The sequence below is a fragment of the Rattus norvegicus genome, chromosome 12 (assembly GCF_021556685.1).
Source record: "Rattus norvegicus strain SHRSP/BbbUtx chromosome 12, alternate assembly SHRSP_T2T, whole genome shotgun sequence".
Lineage (NCBI taxonomy): Eukaryota > Metazoa > Chordata > Mammalia > Rodentia > Muridae > Rattus > Rattus norvegicus.
In genome coordinates, this window is record NC_141545.1 from 49,591,644 (window position 1) to 49,612,770 (window position 21,127).

Consider the following 21,127-nt stretch of genomic DNA (forward strand, 5'->3'; position numbering starts at 1 on the left):
GCCCTGGAGGAAGGACTCGCTCATTTGAAGCACAGGTCTCAGGTGTCAGAAGCCCTGGGTGTGAGTACAGCTGTGGCAGTGTTAGGCACGTGTTAGTCAGCTGCCCGTCGCTGTAACAAACACCTGAGAAAAATTTGTTTTGGCTCACAGTTGGGAGTTTTCGGTCCATGGTGGCTCCAAGATTAACTTTGGTCTGAGTGCTCTTGGAGGCCAGAGGAGGGGACTGGATCTCTTGGGACTGAGTTGTCATTTGGGACCTGAGAACCAAACCCAGATCCACTAGAAGAGTAGCCAGCACTAGTAACTGTAACGTCATCTCTCCATACCCACTGGTAACTTTTTAATTTTTAAAAGAAAAAGGGGGTGGGTGGGTGGAGAGATGGCTCAGCTGCTAAGACCAATGACTGCTCTTCCAGAGGTTCTAAGTTCAATTCCCAGCATCCACAGGGTGGCTCACAAGCGTCTATAACAGGATCCAATGCCCTCTTCTGGTGTGTCTGAAGAGAGCAACAGTGTGCTCACATTCATGAAATAAATAAATCTTTTTAAAAAATGGCACCAGGCAGGGATGGGGGCATGCCTTTAATCCCAGTGCTCTGAAGACAGAAGCCAGCCTGATCTACAGAGCGAGTTCCAGGGCAGCCAGGGCTATACAAACAAATGTGACAGTTTAGGCTAGAACTCAGAGCAGGTGTCCCAGCCTGGGCTGTGCCATCTTTCATAGGAAGCCCTAGCTCCCTGTGCACACGTGCCACCTGGACTGGAGGCGCTCAAGACTCTTGTGATTCCGTGTCTCCTTCTCCACAGGGGCTGAAGATCAGTGTGTTCTGGACCCTGTACTACGGCATCCTCAGCGCTTTCGCGCCAGTGTATAGCTGGATCCTGGTGCTCCGAGGCCTCGTGGGCTTTGGGATTGGAGGGGTGCCTCAGTCGTAAGTAAATACCGAGCGCTGGCATAGCCACCTTCTGCATGCACAGGTTCAACGACGTTGGACTTAAAACTGCTCAGGGGAGAAGTGAACACGTAGACACCCCCCCCACACACACACACACACACATACCCCGTTACTAATCACTAAAGAACACAGAACAGCAGACACCTGGGTAGCATCTGTACCTTGCTCGGTGCTACCAGCCATCCAGAGGTGGTTTATAGCACACGGAGATGTGAGCATGTCTGTCTCTATCAAACACTACATCATTTCGTAGGAGGGAGTTGAGCAGCCTCAGGTTTAGCACCCTGGGAATAAGGGGGATGGCTCTGTGTCCTCACTGCCTTGGAATGTGGGGACAGCTGTGCAGGGCTTCTGGAACCTGAAGCCACATAGGCGAGCGCATCATAGATAACAACAGCACCTGCAGTGTCCAAAGGTCCTAAAAGAGAAGCCTTAACAAACCAGACCCAACTCTGATGGCACGGTTAACATCCACACATCAAGGCCACCAGCTGGTGCGTGTGCGTGTGCGCATGAGCATCGAGTAGTATACCCTCCATTTCTCAGTAGAGGACACTGAGACTCTGACAGGGTAATAGTCTTTGTTTCAGTAGACCCATTACAACCCTTGGGCCAAGGCAAAGCCTGTACAGGGTCCCGCTGAGCTCTCGCAGGTAATGCTCTTGGCTGAATTGGAGGAGTGAGCCCCTGACTTGGCCGCTGTTTTTGAAACCATCCAGGGACACAGTGTATCACCCTGCCATGCATCCCGGTGTGACTGCGCCTCTCAGAGAAAAGTCCCTGCAGGACTTGCCTAGTCTCTCCCTGCAGACTTCCACAAGGGACAGCACCCTGCCCAAGCTGGAGCCTATCCACGGGTCAGACGACTAGTCCCAGGGGTGGCACATCATGTGATATACATAGACCATGAACTCTACAACCATAACTCTGATGGGGCTCCTTCCGGACAGTCTGGAGAGATAATGTGGGAAGAGCAGGTTCTCCCTGAATCAGTGAGGTGGAATCACGGGATCTGCAGACCAGAAGGTCTGGGTTTGGACCCCGATCTGTGCTCTATATCAGTTTTGTTGGCTTCTGCACCTCATGGGTCCCTCAGAACATTAGGACCCCACAATGGGGTGCCCAGGACAATGCCTTAGAGAATACTCCCTCCCTCCCTAATACCCAGCACTGAGGAGCTGGAAGCAGAAGGATCGCAAGCTCGAAGCCATCCTCAGCTAAGTGACATTCCAAGGCCAGCGTGAAATACCTGACGCCATGCTTCCAGACGAACCAACAAACACTTCCCTAGGAAGTCAGAGCTTGGCATGAGTCCAGTTCCCCAAGGCACTGATGAAGTCAAATCGTGTGGACGCGGACAATAGAAAGTGTAGTTTGAAGAGGGGAGGCTGACTGTGGGTGGATCTAACACCCAGGCATGGCTTCCTGGCTTGGGAGGTCATTGAACCTGTTCCACTCCGTCCTCTGGTCTTCACAGATGGTTTCTGCCGGCACTCTATCGAGCTGGCACAGGACATGCTTTCCTGGAGTGGAAAAGCATGATTTCCTGCTATCCAGGAATTAGAAACCACTGGCGCTCTAAGCAGAGGCCATTAACAGAGACACAGCCATAAATCTGAGCTGACAGCTGCTGGTGACCTGTGGCCCAGCTCCCAAGATTCCTGCGCATGAACCACTGGCCATGGAGCAGCGCCCCCTGGTGGCTGGAGGAATTGTTGTGGATCGGATCAAATTCCTCCTCCAGGGGTGCTCCGGAATGCTACAGCATAAGAGATGTGCAGCACACCCAATCTCCTAGAAATGACGTAGAAGTGATAGGAATCCTTTAACAGAGCAAAGAAAGGATACTGTCAAATAAGCAGAAACCTTGAGAAACTTCTGGAAGCTTATGAGTAAATGGAGGCTTAAAAGTAACTAGATCAAAGAAAGGTTACACCCCAAACCGGCTGCAGGGCACCTTATGACAAAAGGGTTCTTCCCCAGAGGCTGGGAGACCGTCCCAGAGTTCCCAGTACAGGGAGGGAGGGGAGCACACCAGGTGTTGTGTGACAGAACTTGCCCTGGAGACCCAACACACATGTGTACACATATGCTGTCTACCTACTACAGACCAAAGTACAGACCTCAGCACAGCTGGGGTTCCCTCATGGGACCCATGATTAGGCACAAACCACACCCAAAAACCTGTTTTCACAAGAAAAGTTAAAGCGGCTGCTTTCTGGAGAAAAACAGCAGCAAATGACCTTGAAAGTGTAACTATCAAGAAGAGAAAAAAAAAGAGGGCTACATTAGAATGGGCTAGGGTGTGGTGGGATGTTTTGATTGGGCGTGTTAACTAGGTGAGCCAAAAGGGGGCTTTTGATAGCTGGACCTTGGTAGTCAGCCTCTGGAGGAAGAAGTGACCAAATAAGGGACTAGATCTTCAAGGCTAGTTTAGGAAAGACCTAAAGGTTTTTAGCAAGGCAGAGGGAATGGTGGAGAAAGGCAAGCCTGTCAGAGCCATGTTCACCTTGTTCAAGCTGGCCAGAGTCCCTTCACCACCCAAGTCCAACTTGGTGAACTGATGAGTTTACTAGGGTTACTTTTAGGAATAGGGGTGAGGGATGACTTACAGGTACAGAAATGACTCAAAGACAGCTGCATTATCAAAACCCATCCCAGGTAGGGTGACGGTTCACAAAGCTGGGAACCTGGAGCACACTATATAGCCAGCAGTCAGCTCAGCAGGTTGGAGAGACTGTCCTTTCCAGGTGCTTGGGTTGGTTTAACCCTGTTTAAGGCAGCTTAGTAGGTCTTTGTTTCTTTCAGGCAGCTTAACTTCTTCATAGTTTAGCTTAGTTTTGATCCTCTGAGCCTAACTCTCAGATTTTACTCCATTAAGAGGCAGGGGCAGGAGGGGGAGGTAGTGAGTCTTGTCAGTTTCAGGGACTTCCCGAAGCTACATTGAGTTGTTTATCTTCCTGCTTAAGCAGCTTCCCTGCAGCTTGGAATGTTTCAATCTCAGAGGAAACTGTTACACAACATGCCATCTGTTCCTCCATCTCTTAAATTTTTTCTGCCTCATCTTCCCGACTATAGATGTCCACCTATGGCTAAGAAATAGGCCAGCATGCCACAGTGACAGTCACTTGGGAGCTTCACCAGTGGTTGAGTTAAGGCAGATAACAATAATGATGGATGGGCATAAACACAGATATAGAAGGCAGTTGGACGGGCACGTCACCTCCATCTAGAAAAACCAGAGAAGTTGCTTCCCCATTGGGTCCTATGATCTTCCCAGCCATGGGTTTTTATCCGGGATTACAGTACCAGATGTGAACTCCCTCTTGCGGAGCAGGTCTTAAATCCAGTGGGAAGGTGGTTGGTTGGTCTTACCCACGACAGCTGAGCCACTACTGCAGAGGCAGGCACGTCATGCCTGGCATGTGGATACTTCAGCATGAAAGGTCCATAGGTAAGCGGGAATGTTGGTGACAGTTCTCCACCAGCAGCCTGCCTGGCCCCTTCTGGCATCAGGAAATCCAGCTGTCAGAGTGGGCGTTCCCAGCTTAATGTTTCCGTGCCCTACAGTCAAAGCATGGGCACTGGTATCTTCATTGCATACAACCAACAGCAGTAGCAATAGCCTATATGGCTTGAGGGGCCTTAGGGGCTTCTCTGGTCTGCAGCTCACAGGGAGGTAGCCCGTCCCAGCCATTGTCCTTTTCCATGCATGTAGGGTTCCATTTGGACTCAAACTTCAGAGTTATCGTGGTAACAACCTCCCTTTTTTATCTTTCCATTAACCAAGCCCCAGTAGGATCGTAAGGTAGATGGGAATAGAATTGTGCCTGTTTGTCTCTCCCTTCTATTTCCCAAATCTGCAGAACGCTCAGAGGTTAGCATTACGTCATCCACATAACTGAAACTCTTCCAGAGTTTAGGCAGGACAAGGCAGCTTCCCGAACCCCATAACAAAGATGACCTGAATGTCTGTCGCCATCTGTTCTCAGCAGGTGTCAGGAGATCCCGGAAGCTCACAACTAAGACGGAACTAAAGCCAAACATAAGTGAACTTTAATACAGCCCCGCTCCATCCTTTGTATCCATTTGTAGCAATTGCTTCCTCCAGAAGTGGAGGTTGGGTACACAGAGGTGCTAATTAATTAGCTCACTGTAACCCTCAGCCATTCTCTCTGAGCCATTAAGTTTCAGTATCCCCAAACTCCTTCAAGAAGCCTCCCTACTCTTCTCTATCTCTGACTTATCCAGTTAGCCTGACTTAATTTGCTCAGACCTATTCTGGAACAAGGGGGATAAGGCTCTGCTCTCCGTAGCTGCACCTGCTGGCTCACTGGGTCAGGGAGGCACTGTGTTGGCACACTGGATGTGGCTCTAGTTGTTGGTCTCCATGCCCAGTTGTCAGGGGAGTTCCTGGCTGGGCAAAGCATCTCCAGCGCTAGCATGGAGGGAAATGTACCTCCTTAATCTAGGGACACAATCACCCACCCTCGGACAGGTTTGATCATCAATCACAGACATCTGTGAACCGCTCCTCAGGCTGCAGTCTTCCAGAAGTTTTAGCACACAGTTTAACTTTCTATCAGTTCTCTCCTTAGGAACTCCAACTCAATACAAATCTTGTCACACTTGTTTTTGAGCAACCCGGACAGACCCTCTTTTCTCTGTTTTACCATTTAATCGGAATCTCCGTTAGGTTGTTCTCTCACTTTAAGGACAGTCTTTGCCTGCTGGTTCTAAATCAGAGATCTGCCAACCTTCCCACCCAGAGCTGGCTAATGGTCGTGAGATTTAAAACATCGCCCAGCCCCCTCCACACTTGCCTTCTCACATATGTAACCAGATAGCTATTTTATCTGTGAGGAGGGCAGATAAAACCACTGGCAAATCTCAGGAGAAATAGGAAGCCCCAAGAGAGGCTTCTCAGCCCCTCTGATGTAGTCATTTACATAAACCCAACTCTGTGGTAATTAGAGGGTGCTCTTATCTAGTTAGAAAGATGGTTCCGTAAGTGCTTTACTGAGAAACATTTAGGTGACAATGATTTTAGGTAGTTAGGTAATATTAAAAGTTTCCGTTCATTTAGAGTAACTGTATCCAGTCAGAGCGCCTCAGAAAATCAGAACAATAGAATCTTGGGGTATTACTTTACGTCAACAGTCAGAATGTAACGATAACCGCTGTTTGGAGAACACAACGCCACAGGCGGGGCAGGTTATAAAGAAAAGAGGTTTACCTCAGCTCATAGTCCAGGCTCAAGGCTAGGGGATACATCTGAAGGGGCTGCCTTACCCAAACAGAACCTCACAAACCAATCAGGAATCCAGAAGAAAGTGTTGGCTCTCTCCCCTAACCCCAGTGTTGAGGAGGTGGAGCCCCCAGCACTGAGGGGGTGAAGCTCCCAGTGTTGAGGGTGTGGGGACACCCCCCCCCCGCATTGAGGGGGTAGGGCCCCTAGCATTGAGGGGGTGGGGCCCCTAGCATTGAGGGGGTGGGGCCAAGGACGATCACTGTGGATGTGAGGCCAGTCTGAGCTACACAGTGAATTCCAAGAGACTCTCCCCAAGCTCTCACCCCCAGATTCAATCTTGGGACTGACCCTAACGGTATTGTCTAACCCTGATCAACCCCTCCCGCACCCCAACCCTGAGCCCCCACCCATAGACACCAAAACTGGATCAAGTTTAGTGTTTCCGGATGGGGATACAATGTCACCACATAAAACTCTGGGCACGTGCATACCAAATGGGAAGACAGAGCAAATTACTCGTAAGGAGGCCTCTGTCCCCCTTCATCCCTCCTTTCCCCAAAATACACATTGATGTTCGGGATAAGAGCTACAGTATCCAAGACAATGAGGGCACCTGAGTGCTTGCCCACCGGACAGCTATGCTATGCGTCTTCAGGCGATGTTTAGCCCAACTGTGTCCCGTTTGGTTGAGTAATCTCACTTTAAGTCTGTAGCGAAGCATACAATAGGGTTTGCTTTGGGGCTGGAGGGATGGCTTCATGGTTAAGAGCGCTCACAGCTCTTGGAGAGGAACCAAATTTAATTCTCAGCTCCTCTGTTGAATAGCTAATCATGGATGTAGCTCTAGCTCCCTCTTCTGGTCTGTGCGGGCACTGCACATGCATAACATAAAAATAACAAATATTTAAAAATAATTTCAAGGGCTGGAGAGATGGCTCAGAGGTTAAGAGCACTGACTGCTCTTCCAGAGGTCCTGAGTTCAATTCCCAGCAACCACATGGTGGCTCACAACCATCTGTAATGGAATTTGATGACCTCTTCTGGTGTGTCTGGAGACAGCGACATATACAAGATAAATAAAATTTCAAAAATGATTAGATTTTATAGCTTAGAATATAGCCCAGTGGCAAAGCACTTGCTTATTTGCACATAGCCCTGAGCTCAATTTCTAGTCAAATGGAAAAATTGGACTAAAAAATTATTTGTTTTATGTGTATGTGTTTTGCCTGTACGTGTGTGTGCGCGCGCGCACGTGTGTGCATGCGTGCACCTTGAGCATGCAATACCTACAGAGGTCAGAAGGGGATGTCCAGTCCCCTAGAACCGGAGTTGCATGCGGGTGGCGCCATGTGGGTTCTGGGAATCTAACTCCGGTCCTCCGACCTCTTAACCACTGGGGAATCTCCAGCCCCAAATTCGGATTCTAATTTGTAAAAGGGAGTTAAACAATGTCCTAACTCTATCGTTACAAGTGACATTTTGGCTATAAAATGCAAAGAAAAGAACAAAAATCTCACTAGAGCTGCAAGCATCTTCAGGAGAACAAGCAGATTTCAGGAGACGGCGAAAGTCAGTAACTTTTGTGTCCAGCAGAGGGCGCTGTGAGCATCTGCAGAGCACCATTCAGCTGGAGTGAAAATCGCCAGTCGGGGCGCCTTCCAGGTGACTTCCTACACAACCATGCTTATGGAGGTCAGAAGACCACTTGTAGGAGTCAGCTCTCTCCTTCTGCCCTGTGGAGTCACAGGGACCAATAGGGAACAAACTCAGCCCAACGGGCTTGGCGGTGGGGACCTGTATCCGCTGCATCATCTCGCCAGCCCCGGAAGAGCTCTTTCTTATAATTAGGATGTGAGGGCTAGAGAGATGGCTGAGCACTGACTGCTCTTCCAGAGGTCCTGAGTTCAATTCCCAGCAACCACATGGCGGCTCACAACAATCTGTAATGGGATCCGATGCCCTCTTCTGGTGTGTCTGAAGACAGCTACAGTGTACTCATGTACAAAATAAATAAATAGGGGGTTGGGGATTTAGCTCAGTGGTTAGAGAGCTTGCCTAGGAAGCACAAGGCCCTGGGTTCGGTCTCCAGCTCCGAAAAAAAGAACCAAAAAAAAAAAAGTATGACAAAATAAATAAATAAATCTTTAAAAATATTCATAACAACCTGTAAATGTGCAGAGAGGAATGTTAACGTCAGCCTCCATGTTCTTTCAGCTGCTCCTCCCTCTCGTCTCCTTGCTCCAGTCTCCTTCTCCTCTCTAAAACTTTTCTCCCACCCATCCTTCCTTCTCGTCCCATGACAGGCTTCCTTCTATCTTGTACCTGCTTTCGCCTGCATAATGACATCATCCTACAGATAGTGAGTTTGAAGTCAGCCATGAGCTGACAGTAAGAACCTGTTTGTTGAATTTCTGAGTTTAGCCACGAGGAATCCGTGGGTCATTATTGGAGGATGTTGTTCACTGTTGGAGGAAACTCAGAATCTGCCATCTTCCCACTCTCTTAACCCCTGTCTCTTTGCTCACCTAGGGTGACCCTGTACGCCGAGTTCCTCCCCATGAAGGCCAGAGCCAAGTGCATTTTGCTGATTGAGGTAAGGGGGTGGGTGGCGGGTCTCCAGGGGATGCAAGCCGGTTCTCAGATGAATGTAGCCACAGGACTGCAAAAGGGAGTTAAAGATAGAACAGACTCAGTAGACAGACCCTTTAATACAGTCCCTCATGTTGTGGTGACCGCCAACCATAAAATTATTTCAACCGTAATTTTGTTACCATTATGAATCGTAATGTAAATATCTGATATGCAAGATATCTAATAGGTGACCCCTGGGAAAGGGTCTTTTTTTTTTAAGATTTATTCATTTATTGTATACAAGTACACTGTAGCTGTCTTCAGACACACCAGAAGAGGGCATCGGATCTCTTTACAGATGGTTGTGAGCCACCATGTGGTTGCTGGGAATTGAACTCAGGACCTCTGGAAGAGCAGTCGGGTGCTCTTAACCGCTGAGCCATCTCTCCAGCCCGGGAAAGGGTCTTTTGACCCCCACAAGAGGGGTCATGACCTAGAGGTTGAGAACCACTGAGCTAGGATCTCACACACGTTGGGCGAGTTTACTGAGCTACACCCCTGGCCTTCTTTTGTCCCTTTTATTTTGAGACAGAGTCTGGCTAAATTGCCCAGGCTGGCCTTGAACTCACTCTGTGGCTGTCAGGGCCAGCCATGCAGGGGACTCACGGGATAACCGTTTCTGTTACATGATCACACTGGGCGTCACTCTGCCACCAACTTACACAGTCTAACAACAGTAGTCATCTGACATCGGCATGGAAAATTGATGATTTTCTATCTAAATGGCTGTGTTCGTTTTTTTTTTTTTTTTTTTTTTTTTTTTTTTTTTTTTTTTTTTTTGAGAAAAGCTTTTACTCCGTAGCCCTGGGCGGCCTGGAACCCACTCTGTGGCTCAGGCTGGCCCTGGACTTGTGGCAGTCCTCTTCCTCTGCCTCTCTGGTGTGGAGACCACAGGCACTCACCACCACCCCTGTGGTTGTTTGATAACATAATGAGCCCGGGACAGCTGATCTTGACATCCGGCTAACCCCGGTCACACTCGGTTCTCATTTAGGACCCTTAAACCTCCCAAGATCCAGCAACTAAAAGTGATGGTTTGCACCTGTGATCTCCAAACTCAGGAGGCAGAGGCAGGAGGATCCCTGCAAGTTCCAGGCCAGCCTGGTCTACAGAGCAAGTTCCAAGCCAGTCAGGACCACATAGCAAGACCCTGTCTCAAAAAAAAAAAATTTTTTTTTTTAAGTTCGTACCTGGTTGAGTTGTATGACTAATGTTCATCCTAACCAACCAGCATCTTTAACGTAGCCATTGCTAGACATTTTAGCGGCCACGCATGATGATCAACAACAGAAATGGATTGGGGCTCCTTTAAGTGAAGGCTCTGGGGACTGAAGTGTGGCAGACTGGCAAAGTCATTACTATAAGGTCCCTCCTGAGCCTGGTGAACCAAACACGTCATCCCTGCTTCAGGGGAGGCTGAGGAGTGACCACAACTTCCAGCCCTGCCTAGGGGCAACTGTCTTAGGGTTTGCATTGCTGTGAACAGACACCATGACCACGGCAGCACTTATTAAGGACAACATTTAACTGGGGCTGGCTTACACGTTCAGAGGTTCAGTCCATGATCGTCATGGCAGGAAGCAGGGCAGCATTCAGGCAGACACGGCGCTAGAGAAGAAGCTGAGAGTTCTACAGCTCTGATCAGCGGACTGTTAATGAGGACTCTCCCAACACTGGGCAGCATACGTTTGAGATCTCAAGGCCCGCCCCCACAGCGACCCGCTGCCTCCAACAAGGCCACACCCACTCCAACAAGGCCACACCCACTCCAACAAGGCCACACTCACTCCAACAAGGCCACACCCACTCTAACAAGGCCACACCTCCTAATAGTGCTAGTTGCCATGGGCCAAGCATTCAGACACATGAGTCTATGGGGGGTGGGGGTGGGATCCATACTTATTCAAAGCACCACAGCCACTTAGTGAGACCTGGCTCAGAATGGAAAGCAAGAAGAGGGGTGAAGGCCGCATCCCGGTTGGTCGAGTGCTTGCCTCCCATGCACAAGGCCCTGGCTTCAATCCCCAGCACTTAAGATACTGACCTTAATATTAGGGTCACCATGAAGCCTGATGACTTGAGTTTAAAACCCAGGACCCATGTTTTGTAAGGAGAACTGACTCCCCCCACCCCAAATTCTCTAACTATGACTCCCACCACCCCCTCAGCAAACAAAGAAACAATTATGATTTTAAAAAAACAACAACAACAGTAATAAAGTCTCTGTTACCAAGCCCTGTCTTGAAAGACCAGGAAGGGACAAGAGCAGCCCAGAGAGTTGGATGATGGAACCTCTGAAGAGACCATGGGCTGGGCCAGCCTGTGACTTCCCTCTCTTTAAGATCAGTCCACAGTGGAAGCCGCAGGCAGGGGGCCTGGTGTGTGTTTGGGGTCCTTTCCAAAACAGGAAAAGAAGGAGAATGACGGGGTTGGGGATTTAGCTCAGTGGTAGAGCGCTTGCCTAACAAGTGCAAGGCCCAGGGTTTGGTCCCCAGCTCCGGAAAAGAAAAAAAAAAAAAAAAAAGGAGAATGACTTGGGGACAGGGATAAGGCAGAGACGACCCCAAGGACGGACACTGAGCCTGTACGGCCAGGAAAGCTTATGTAGTAGACAAAAGCCAAAAGTAGACAATATGTATAGTCACACGCAGAGACGATGGGAGTGTAACCACAGACTTTCCATCCACACCCAATTTCCCCCAAATAATGACTCTGAGACTTCTCACATATGAATTAACGCCTAGCCTTGGGCCGTTCCCTGACTAGCTCATAACCAAATCATTGCCACGTGGCCAGTTACCTGGTCCTCAGTTTCACACAACCATCTTCCTCTGTCTCTAGGGCGAGTCACCCCGCGCCTATTTCCCAGAATGCCCTCCGTCTCTCTGCCAGATGTCCCACCTTCTAATCCTGAGCTCATTGGCCATAGGCCTTCTTTTCTTAATCGACAGGTGAAACTTCCACACATTGCACAAAAGATTCCCTCTCGTGGAAGCCTTCGAGTGTCCATCAATCCATACACGCATATGGAGGATGTGATATATCTACACATAATGATAGCATCGAGCCTTCAAAGGGCAGGAAGCCATGACGGGCCACAGCAATAGCGGGCCACAGGGACATTATGCTTGCTGAAGTAACCCAGACATAAAAGATGAGTGCTATGCGATTCTGCTACGCAGGTGGTCAGAATAAAGCCCGATCGAAACGACAGGACAGGCATCTCTGATCATGTCCCTATTTGAGAGGCTCAGGCAGGAGGATCTCAAGTTCAAATCTAGGCTGGGATACGTAGCCAGTTCGAGGTACAGCCTGGGCCGCATAGTCAGACCCTGTCTCAAAAGCTTTATTTTTAAAAAAAAGGACAATGAGAAAAACAAATACAGAGATTGCCAAAGAACCGTGGCTGGGCAGAGTGGGAGCTGACTGTCACGGTTCCACAGAACGACCTCCAGAGAGGTCCACAGTATTGACGGCCGTGGGACAGCGGGGGCATGCTCAATACCAGTGCATACTTAGAACAGTTAGGGAAAAAAATTGGAAACAATTCAAAGTCCCTTGAGTGTCCCCTGCCATACCTGTGTCACACACTACTGATCCTTCCCTCCTGCTTCGCTGTGCTCTCCCGTTGTGCGGGTCCGGCCAGCGCTGCGTGGGTATTACGCAGTATGGGAGGGGCCATAGCAGGACGTGCGAATCAGGCTTTCAGTCCACCATACCCCACAGTCGGCATTGTACGGACCACGCTACCCTGTTACTGACTCCCATTCTCCCGTGCCAGGTTTTCTGGGCCATCGGGACCGTGTTCGAGGTGCTTCTGGCTGTGTTTGTGATGCCCAGCCTGGGCTGGCGCTGGCTGCTGCTGCTGTCGGCCGCTCCACTACTTGTCTTTGCTGTTCTGTGTTTCGTACGTATGTTTAAAGCCATCTTCTTGCTGGTCCAGGTTTTTGTTCTTTTGAGGCAGGGTCTCTCTGTGTAACCCTGGTTGTCCTGGAACTCACTCTGTAGATCAGGTTGGCCTCGAACTCAGAGATCCACTTGCCTCTGCCTCCCGGGTGTGGGGGTTAAAGGCTTGTGCCACCATCCCCTGGCTTTAGGGAAGATTTTTTTTTTTTGAAAAAAATTTTTTTAAGATTTATTTATTTACTTTATGTATATGAGTTCACTGTCCCTGTTCTCAGACTCACCAGAAGAGGGCATCAGATCTCATTACAGATGGTTGTGAGCCACCATTTGGTTGTTAGGAATTGAACTCAGGACCTCTGGAAGAGCAGTCAGTGCTCTTAAACACTGAGCCATCTCTCCAGCCGAGGAGGAGTTTTTTTTTTTTTTTTTTTGGAGCTGGGGACCAAACCCAGGGCCTTGCGCTTGCTAGGCAAGCGCTCTACCACTGAGCTAAATCCCCAACCCCGAGATTTTTTGATGATGGTCTTCATTCAATCCACCTGAACCCAAAACTCAAAAAGCCACCATGGTGGTGATGACACTTTTATGCTCATGTTACCCTGTTTAACCCTGTAAACACCTGACCGAGGAGTCAGAGGCCTGGGGAAGTGATGTCATTGCACTGGGTCCTATAATGGGGTAGCCTACAGAGGACCCAGCATTTGAAGCCAGGTCCTCTGACTCCAGAGACCTCCCTCTTAAAGATGCCCACAGAGGAGAGAAGGTGGGCAGGGGGAGTGCTCTGTCCTGTACTGACCAGCCACACCTGGGTCTCCTGTCCCCCACCCCCAGTGGCTGCCAGAGAGTGCTAGGTACGATGTGCTGTCTGGGAACCAGGAAAAGGCGATTGCTACCTTAAAGCGGATCGCAACAGAAAATGGAGCCCCCATGCCTCTGGGGAAGCTCATCATCTCCAGACAGGTCAGTGTGTGTGTGTGTGTGTGTGTGTGTGTGTGTGTGTGTGTGTGAGTGTGCATGTGAGAATATGTGTGTATGACTGTGTGTGTGTATCTGTGTGTGTCAGTGTCTGTGTATATGTGTGAGCGTATGTATGTATATGTCAGTGTCTGTATGTGTGAGTGTGTGTGTCTCTGTGTGTGATTATATGTATGTGTTTGTGTATCTATGTATATGTCAGTGTCTGTATGTGTGTGTGTATGTATGTCAGTGTCTGTATGTGTGAGTGTGTGTATGTCTGTGTGTGTGAGAGACTGTATGTATATGTGTGACTGTGTGTATGTGTGTGACTGTATATGTGTGGGTGTCTCTGTGTGTATGTATGTGAGAATATGTGTGTGAGTGTGTGTGTCAGTGTCTGTATGTGTGACTGTGTGTCTGTGAGAATATGTATGTGAGTATGTGTATGAGTGAGTGTGCATGTGTGTCAGTGTCTGTATATGTGTTTGTGTGTGTGTGTTTCTGTGTGTCTGTATGTCTCTGTGTCTCTGTATCTGTGTATATCTATGTGTATATGTATGTCTTTGTGTGTTTGTATATCTGTGTATCTATGTGTTTCTGTGTCTGTATGTCTGTGTTGGTATCTGTATGTCTCTGTGTGTATGTATATGTCTGAGTGTGTGTCTGTATATCTGTATGTCTGTGTATGTCTCTGTGTGTGTATGTATGTCTTTGTGGGTCTGTGTCTATGTGTGTATATCTGAGTGTTTGTACATCTGTGTCTAAATATATGTCTCTGTGTATGTGTATTTGTGTCTCTCTGTGTATGTGTGTGTACACCAGGCTTCAGCTGAGGCGCCTGTGCACTGGAGGCTAGCCAATAACCCCTATGTCCTTGTCTTGAAACAGGAAGACCGAGGCAAAATGAGGGACCTTTTCACACCCCACTTTCGTTGGACAACTCTGCTGCTGTGGTTTATATGGTAAGAGCTGCTGGTCGCCCACTGTGTGCCCCTCCCACCACGACCCCTCCCACTGTGAGCCCCTCCCATAGAATGGCCAACCCACCGATAGCCCCTCCCACCGCGGCCCCGCCCATCACGAGCCTCTCCCACTGCACATGGTCAGGACTTATTTACTTATTTATCTTACCTCTGTGTGTGTGTGTGTGTGTGTGTGTGTGTGTACGCGTGCGGACATGTGTGTATGCATGTGTAGATGGGAGGGCCAAAGATGAAAGATGACGGGTTGGGGATTTAGCTCAGTGGTAGAGCGCTTGCCTAGGAAGCGCAAGGCCCCGGGTTCGGTCCCCAGCTCCGGAAAAAAAAAAAAGAACCAAAAAAAAAAAAGATGAAAGATGACATCAGTTATCTGTCACAGTCTCTCTCAACCATACAAATCAAGGCAGGGTCTCTCACTTGAAGCTAGTCAGCTTGCTATGGAGATCTGCCCTCAGCCCCTGGAACGTTGGGATGACAGGCTGGCCATCCCCGTGTGCTGTCAGTACCACACAACTGATCCATCCACATCTGGGTACCACTTGATCTGTTCACTTCTTCACGTTTCGAACTTGACCTGGAGCCACTCAGATAAAGTAGCTTTTGAAGGAGACATTTCTATCTCTGGTTTTCAAGGAAACACTTGCATTGCTAGCCGTCCCTAAGGACTCTCTGTAAGGTAGATGCAGTAAGGATACAGGAAGGCTTTTCAAAGCCTTCGTACTGCAGACAGGGCAGCTGTGGTGAGGCCCTGGATCCTGGAGCACATGATGAAGTTGGTGCAACCAAAGGAGCTGGAAGAAAACTTCGAAGGAACCTTTCTACAGGAGGTCACTGTTCACTCCGGCCAGGCCTTACCGTCTGCACCTGTTGCCTCGGCTACCACTGGTGGTACGCAGCCCATCCTTGAAAACCAAGATGTGGTCAACAAGGCCATTCTTGGGATCCGGCCCCCCACCCCCACCCCGTTGCCATCCGGTTTGATTTTTCTTAAGTGACAGCCATGGGAGTAGACCAGAAGGGAGGCAGATGCAGAGAGTGATTGCTTTTGTCTTTGTAGCAAGTTTAAAGTCCAGTTTCAACCATCCTTTCCTCTCTCCCTCTTCCTTTCTCTCCCTCTCCCTCTCCCTTTCTCTCACTCTCCCTCTCTCTCCCCCTCTCTCCCTCCCTCTCTCTCCCCTTCTCTTTCCCTCTCTCCCTCTCTCTCCCTCTCATTCCCACCCTCTTCCTCCCTCGCTCTCCTCCCTCTTTCTCCCTCTCTCCCTCCCTCCTTCTCCCAACCCCCCACCAGATCTAGCATGCAGCATTGTTCTGGGTGGCTGGAGGGTTTGTGTTCTATTTTTAACCTGCTGCCAAGTCTCCCTTTCACCTTTCACAGAGGCATTGATTAGAAGAGAGGTTTCCCAGCGTGGTCAATTACCGAGAAGAGGGCAGAAAGGCTTTGATTGCACAGAGGCAGGCTTGAGTTCTGCCTCCACGATCCTAAGAGCTGAATCAATTCACCAAGCACTTATTAAGCACCTGCTGTGTGCCCGGTACAAAGTGGCATCCAAACGGTTTTTAGAAAGAGGGCATTGGACAGAACTAAAATACCGGCCTTTAAGGATCCATAATTCAAAAGAAGTTAAATGAGTTTTAAAGAACCTGTCATTCACTGGGACTGATTTAGAATCCCAAAAGCCATTTCTGAGAGGCTAATTTTAATGCTGTCCATGTCAAACCTAGCTCTTACCTCAAAGAGAATACAGTTTATTCAGAAGCAAATATAATGTGTCCCTGTGTGGAAGTGGTTAAATAAAGAAATGCAAAAGTAGGAAAGCCATAAATCAGGGTATTTGCCAAGTCTCCACTCCTCAGTATCAGTTACTGCAAACTTATAGCATAGCTTTTCCCATCTATCTATCTATCTATCTATCTATCTATCTATCTATCTATCTATCATCTACCTTAGTCAGAGTTTCTATTCCTGCACAAACATCATGACCAGGAAGCAAGTTGGGGAGGAAAGGGTTCATTCAGCTCACACTTCCACATTGCTGTTCATCACCAAAGGAAGTCAGGACAGGAACTCAAGCAGGTCAGGAAGCAGGAGCTGATGCAGAAGCCATGGAGGGATGCTGCTTACTGGTTTGCTCCCCATGGCTTGCTCCCCATGGCTTGCTCAGCCTGCTCTCTTATAGAACCCAGGACCACCAGCCCAGGAACGGCTCCACCCACAATGGGCTGGGCCCTCCCCCCTTGATCACTAATTGAGGAAATGCCTTACAGCTGGATCTCATGGAAGCCTTTCCTCAAGGGAGGCTCCTTTCTCTGTGATAACTCCAGCTTGTGTCAACTTGACACACAACACCAGCCGGTACATTATCTATCTATCTATCTATCTATCTATCTATCTATCTATCTATCTATCTCTATTATCTATCTATCTATCTCTATCTATATCTATCTATATCTATATCTATATCTATATCTATATCTATATCTATATCTATATCTATATCTATATCTATATCTATATCTATATATATATATATATATATATATATATATATATAATCTGTCTTCCTATCTACTTACTGGTAGGAGAGAGTGGTCCCCTAAGTTGATCCATTCCAGCAGTTTTACTTGAGAGTTGAGAGGATGTTGGGTCAGACACAGACTGCAGGCAAACACATGACTGTTTAGATGGCCCCAGGTAATTTTGTCTTTCCACATCAGTCGGCCTCGTAGATCCTCAGCACCGAGTTTGTTTGCTTCTAGCGACTCTTCTTTATATTTCCCCATGAAGAGCCAGGGCCACGCCTTGTGTACATGGATGCTGGATGCTGGTTTATATCCCACCGCACCAGGGGGCTCGTTCCTAACATCTGACCAAACGAGGCTGTCAGGCGACCATGCCGCCGTGGTGAAAGGCCGCGGTGAAAGAACACACACATCGCCGCCACGAGCCAAGCGACAATTTCTCCCACCTTCTGTGTCTGACATTCACGTGTAACATAATTACAGCAATGTTGTGCTTGAAGTTGCAGTGGCCAAGAATGCAGGTTGGGCTGAAGAAATAGATATAGAAGATGAAGGAAATGTTTTTAGCCAATCAAAACTGCTTTAGTCAGACTGACAGAACCCGAGAACCTGCTGATCACCTCGCTGTGATCTCTGTAACCACGGGTGAGACTCGGCTTCAGCTTCTGGTTGTGTCTGAGTCCCCTCATGGCTGTCTTTTTTTTTTTTTTTTTGGTTCTTTTTTTCGGAGCTGGGGACCGAACCCAGGGCCTTGTGCTTCCTAGGCAAGCATTCTACCACTGAGCTAAATCCCCAACCCCCCCTCATGGCTGTCTTATGAATGCTCTGGATCTGTGCACCCCGAATTCAGATTCCATGCAGGAATGAAGATGTGAGCCCCCCACACTCTGAAATTAAAAAAAAAAATCATGTTCAATCCCCCATGCCGGCCCAGAATGCCCTGTGTGTGCCAGTGGGAATGTCACTCTGTCTGTCTTGGTCCTTTCCATCAGGATGCTTCATAGCCACCTCCCTGCTCAAGGTCAGGGACAGAGTAGACCTTCCCAGGGCCAGGAGGGGCCTTGGCCTCTCTGACATCTCTGTGCTCTCTGCAGGTTCTCCAATGCCTTCTCTTATTACGGCTTGGTTCTGCTCACCACAGAACTCTTCCAGGCCGGAGATGTCTGCAGCAGTAAGTACCACCCCCCTCCACCTTCACCCCACCCCTCGAGCAGCCACATTCGCTCCCCTGCAAGCTACTGTCCTCACTGTCATGGCATGAATTCCAAGTTCCCAAGACTCTGGGCAACTTTGCGATGACCGAGTTGGCACGTGCCCAGCCCACCTTACCCTGTGGGGGCTTGGGCTCTGAGGTTAGCGGAGTGTACGGATAAACAGAGGCATCTCAGATAGAGCTCACTTCAGCCTGCACTCCGCTGAAGGGATGCGAAGGTCTTTCAGCTCTGCCAAAAGACCGAAGGAGAACCCACTCTAAGGGCAAAGGGGGCACCCCCAGTTAGCATGTGTGAGGCCCTGGGTTCATTCCCCACCACAAAAATAACTAAATAAGTAAAATACCAAATTTTTTGTTTCGTTTTGTTTTCTAAGGCCGAGGCTGGCCTCAAACTCAGCAGGCTCCCACCTGAGTCTCCTTGGTGCAGGGATTAGGGATGGAATTATAGGTGTTCACACCTATAGGTAGATGCTCCCTAGTAGGCTTTTTGTTTTTAGATAAGGTCTCACCATGTAGCCCAGGCTAGCCCGGAACTCTCTAGGTAGACCACACTGGCTGGCCATGAACACACAGAAGCTATCACGCCCAGTCTCCTACAGGGCTTTTAAGAGCACTTGTAGAGCCAGGTGGCGGTGGTGGTGCACACCTTTAATCCTAGCATGTGGGAGGCAGAGGCAGGTGGATCTCTGTGAGTTTGAGGCCAGCCTGGTCTACAGAGTGAGTACCAGGACAGCCAGAGCCACACAGAGAAACTCTGTCTCAAAAAAACAAAAAACAAAAAAAAAAAAACAAAAAACAAAAAAACAAAACAAACAACAAAAACAAAACAACTTACAGAATGAGAGAAAGAGCAGTTGTAGAATTGGAGAAACCGCATTCTACAAAACTGAATGCATTATGTTTCCATAAGTCCCCCAGGTTACATACTGTCACTTAGCTCTGGGGACCAGCAGTTCCTGGGGGACATGAGTACCAACCTCACACAAGTGTGACAGGAAAGGGCCCATAGCGCAGATAGATCAACCGAGCGTCCTGGAACCCCTCCTGGGAGCCACGGCTTCTGGTTTGTCAGAAACTCAGCAGCTTGGAGCTTGTCTACAGAAGATCCCCAAACACTGGGCTATCTTATCCTAACCTTGGGGTCTCCTGATTCATTTTCACTAATAGTTTTAAAGGTAAGTAATTGCACACAGCTAAAATAATCTTCCCAAGCTCCCTTGCCCCCAAAAGCACGGTTCCCGGGCAGGGGTTGATGTGTCTTTTGCCTGTGAGAATGAGTCAGCCGGAGCGCGAGCGCGGATCTCCACCCTGTGGGGCAGGGAATTCCCCACTCAGGGTGGAACCCAGAGCCTCCACCCAAACCCCAAGCCAGACAAGTGCTCTACTGCCCGTCCACACCCTCCCACCTGGGAACTTTGACACAGCGCCAGCGCCATTTAAACCTTCTCCAGACCAATTTAATCAGCATGGGTGAGGCCCACACATTAGTCAGGTTTAAAAGTTCCCCAGAGGGTTTGCAGTGTGAGGCAGGGATCACCTGACAAACTGAAGATGTGCAGCACGCAGGTGTTCAGCCTTCTGGTTGGGGTTCTGTTTTGAAGGCAACGCCGGAATTCGGTTACTGAAGTCAAGTGTAGGATAAAGGGACGAAGTTTCTCCAGGGTTTGCCCATTCACCCTCGCATGTAAAGCCTAAGGGCTCATAGACAGTAGTTTTATACTCTGGGTGATGGGAACAGAGCCCAGTGGTAAGGCATGCACTTAGCAGACATGAGGCCTGGGCTCAATGTCCCGCACAATTCAGTCCATCATTTACTCACGAAAGGTCTTACTGGTGTAAGAATTCGAAGAGATGGTACTGTCCGTGCTACCTGGTCTGTTAATAAGTGGCTACGCTAAGCCCTGCAGAAGCACTCAGTTGCAGATCTGGTTGGAGGTGGGTGTGTGGGATAACCGACTGAGCAGAGGGGACAGAGGGGACAGAGGGGACAGAGGGGACAGTCCTCAGACAGTGGACATTTGAGCCAATCAGAGGACCCACTGCACTGTCAGAAGGCAGAGGTTGACTGGCTTCTTCTGTCAAGAGCTATACATTAAATGTTTCCAGCTTTGAGGGCTACACAATTCTGGTGTAGCCTAGCAAGAAAGCAATCCTATATAAGAGATGCAAGTGTGTGTGTGTGACACGGGGGGGGGGGGGGAGGAGAGAGAGCGCATGTGTGTGTGGGGGTGCATTTGTGTGAATACATATAGATAATTTTTTATGCATCAATTATAAGGAAATGTCCCCTTCATCCTGCTAGAGATTTCCTGGGATAAACAGTGGGGGTCCAGTGACAGGCTCCATGGAGGGGGGGGGGCAGCCTAGGAGCCCTTTTCGGAGGCCTGGTGAAGTCTGGATCTTGTTAGTGTGGTGCGGTATTTCAGGATGATTCCTCTGGACGTGGGAATTGAAATACATCAGGGACACAGGCACATCCCGCAGGGTGGGCGTGGGTTCTCAATAGACATAGCGCCACAGCCACGCAGGTGAACTTCTGGATTCTCGTTTTCTGGGTAAACTTTAGCGGGGAGACTTGTTCGGATGTTGAGGTCTGGGGAGGGGAAGGATAAGAATCCCAGGACCTGGTTAAGACTCTCCCTGGAAGAGGCTTTAATAGCGACTCTGTCTTTCTGTGGGATTTCCCTGGACACTTTGTGGTGTGGTGGGAGCA

At 49.0% G+C, this 21,127-nt stretch overlaps 1 protein-coding gene across 2 annotated transcripts in view; it reads left to right on the forward strand.

The window, feature by feature from the left end:
• The window catches only part of Svop (SV2 related protein), a 58,507-nt gene that overhangs the window by 27,741 nt on the left and 9,639 nt on the right, over window positions 1-21,127 (forward strand). For both annotated transcript variants that reach the window (NM_134404.4, XM_087577657.1), the window contains 6 exon segments: window positions 808-932; window positions 8,737-8,800; window positions 12,620-12,745; window positions 13,576-13,704; window positions 14,590-14,663; window positions 18,296-18,372. In NM_134404.4, coding sequence (NP_599231.3) covers window positions 808-932; window positions 8,737-8,800; window positions 12,620-12,745; window positions 13,576-13,704; window positions 14,590-14,663; window positions 18,296-18,372 — 595 coding nt within the window.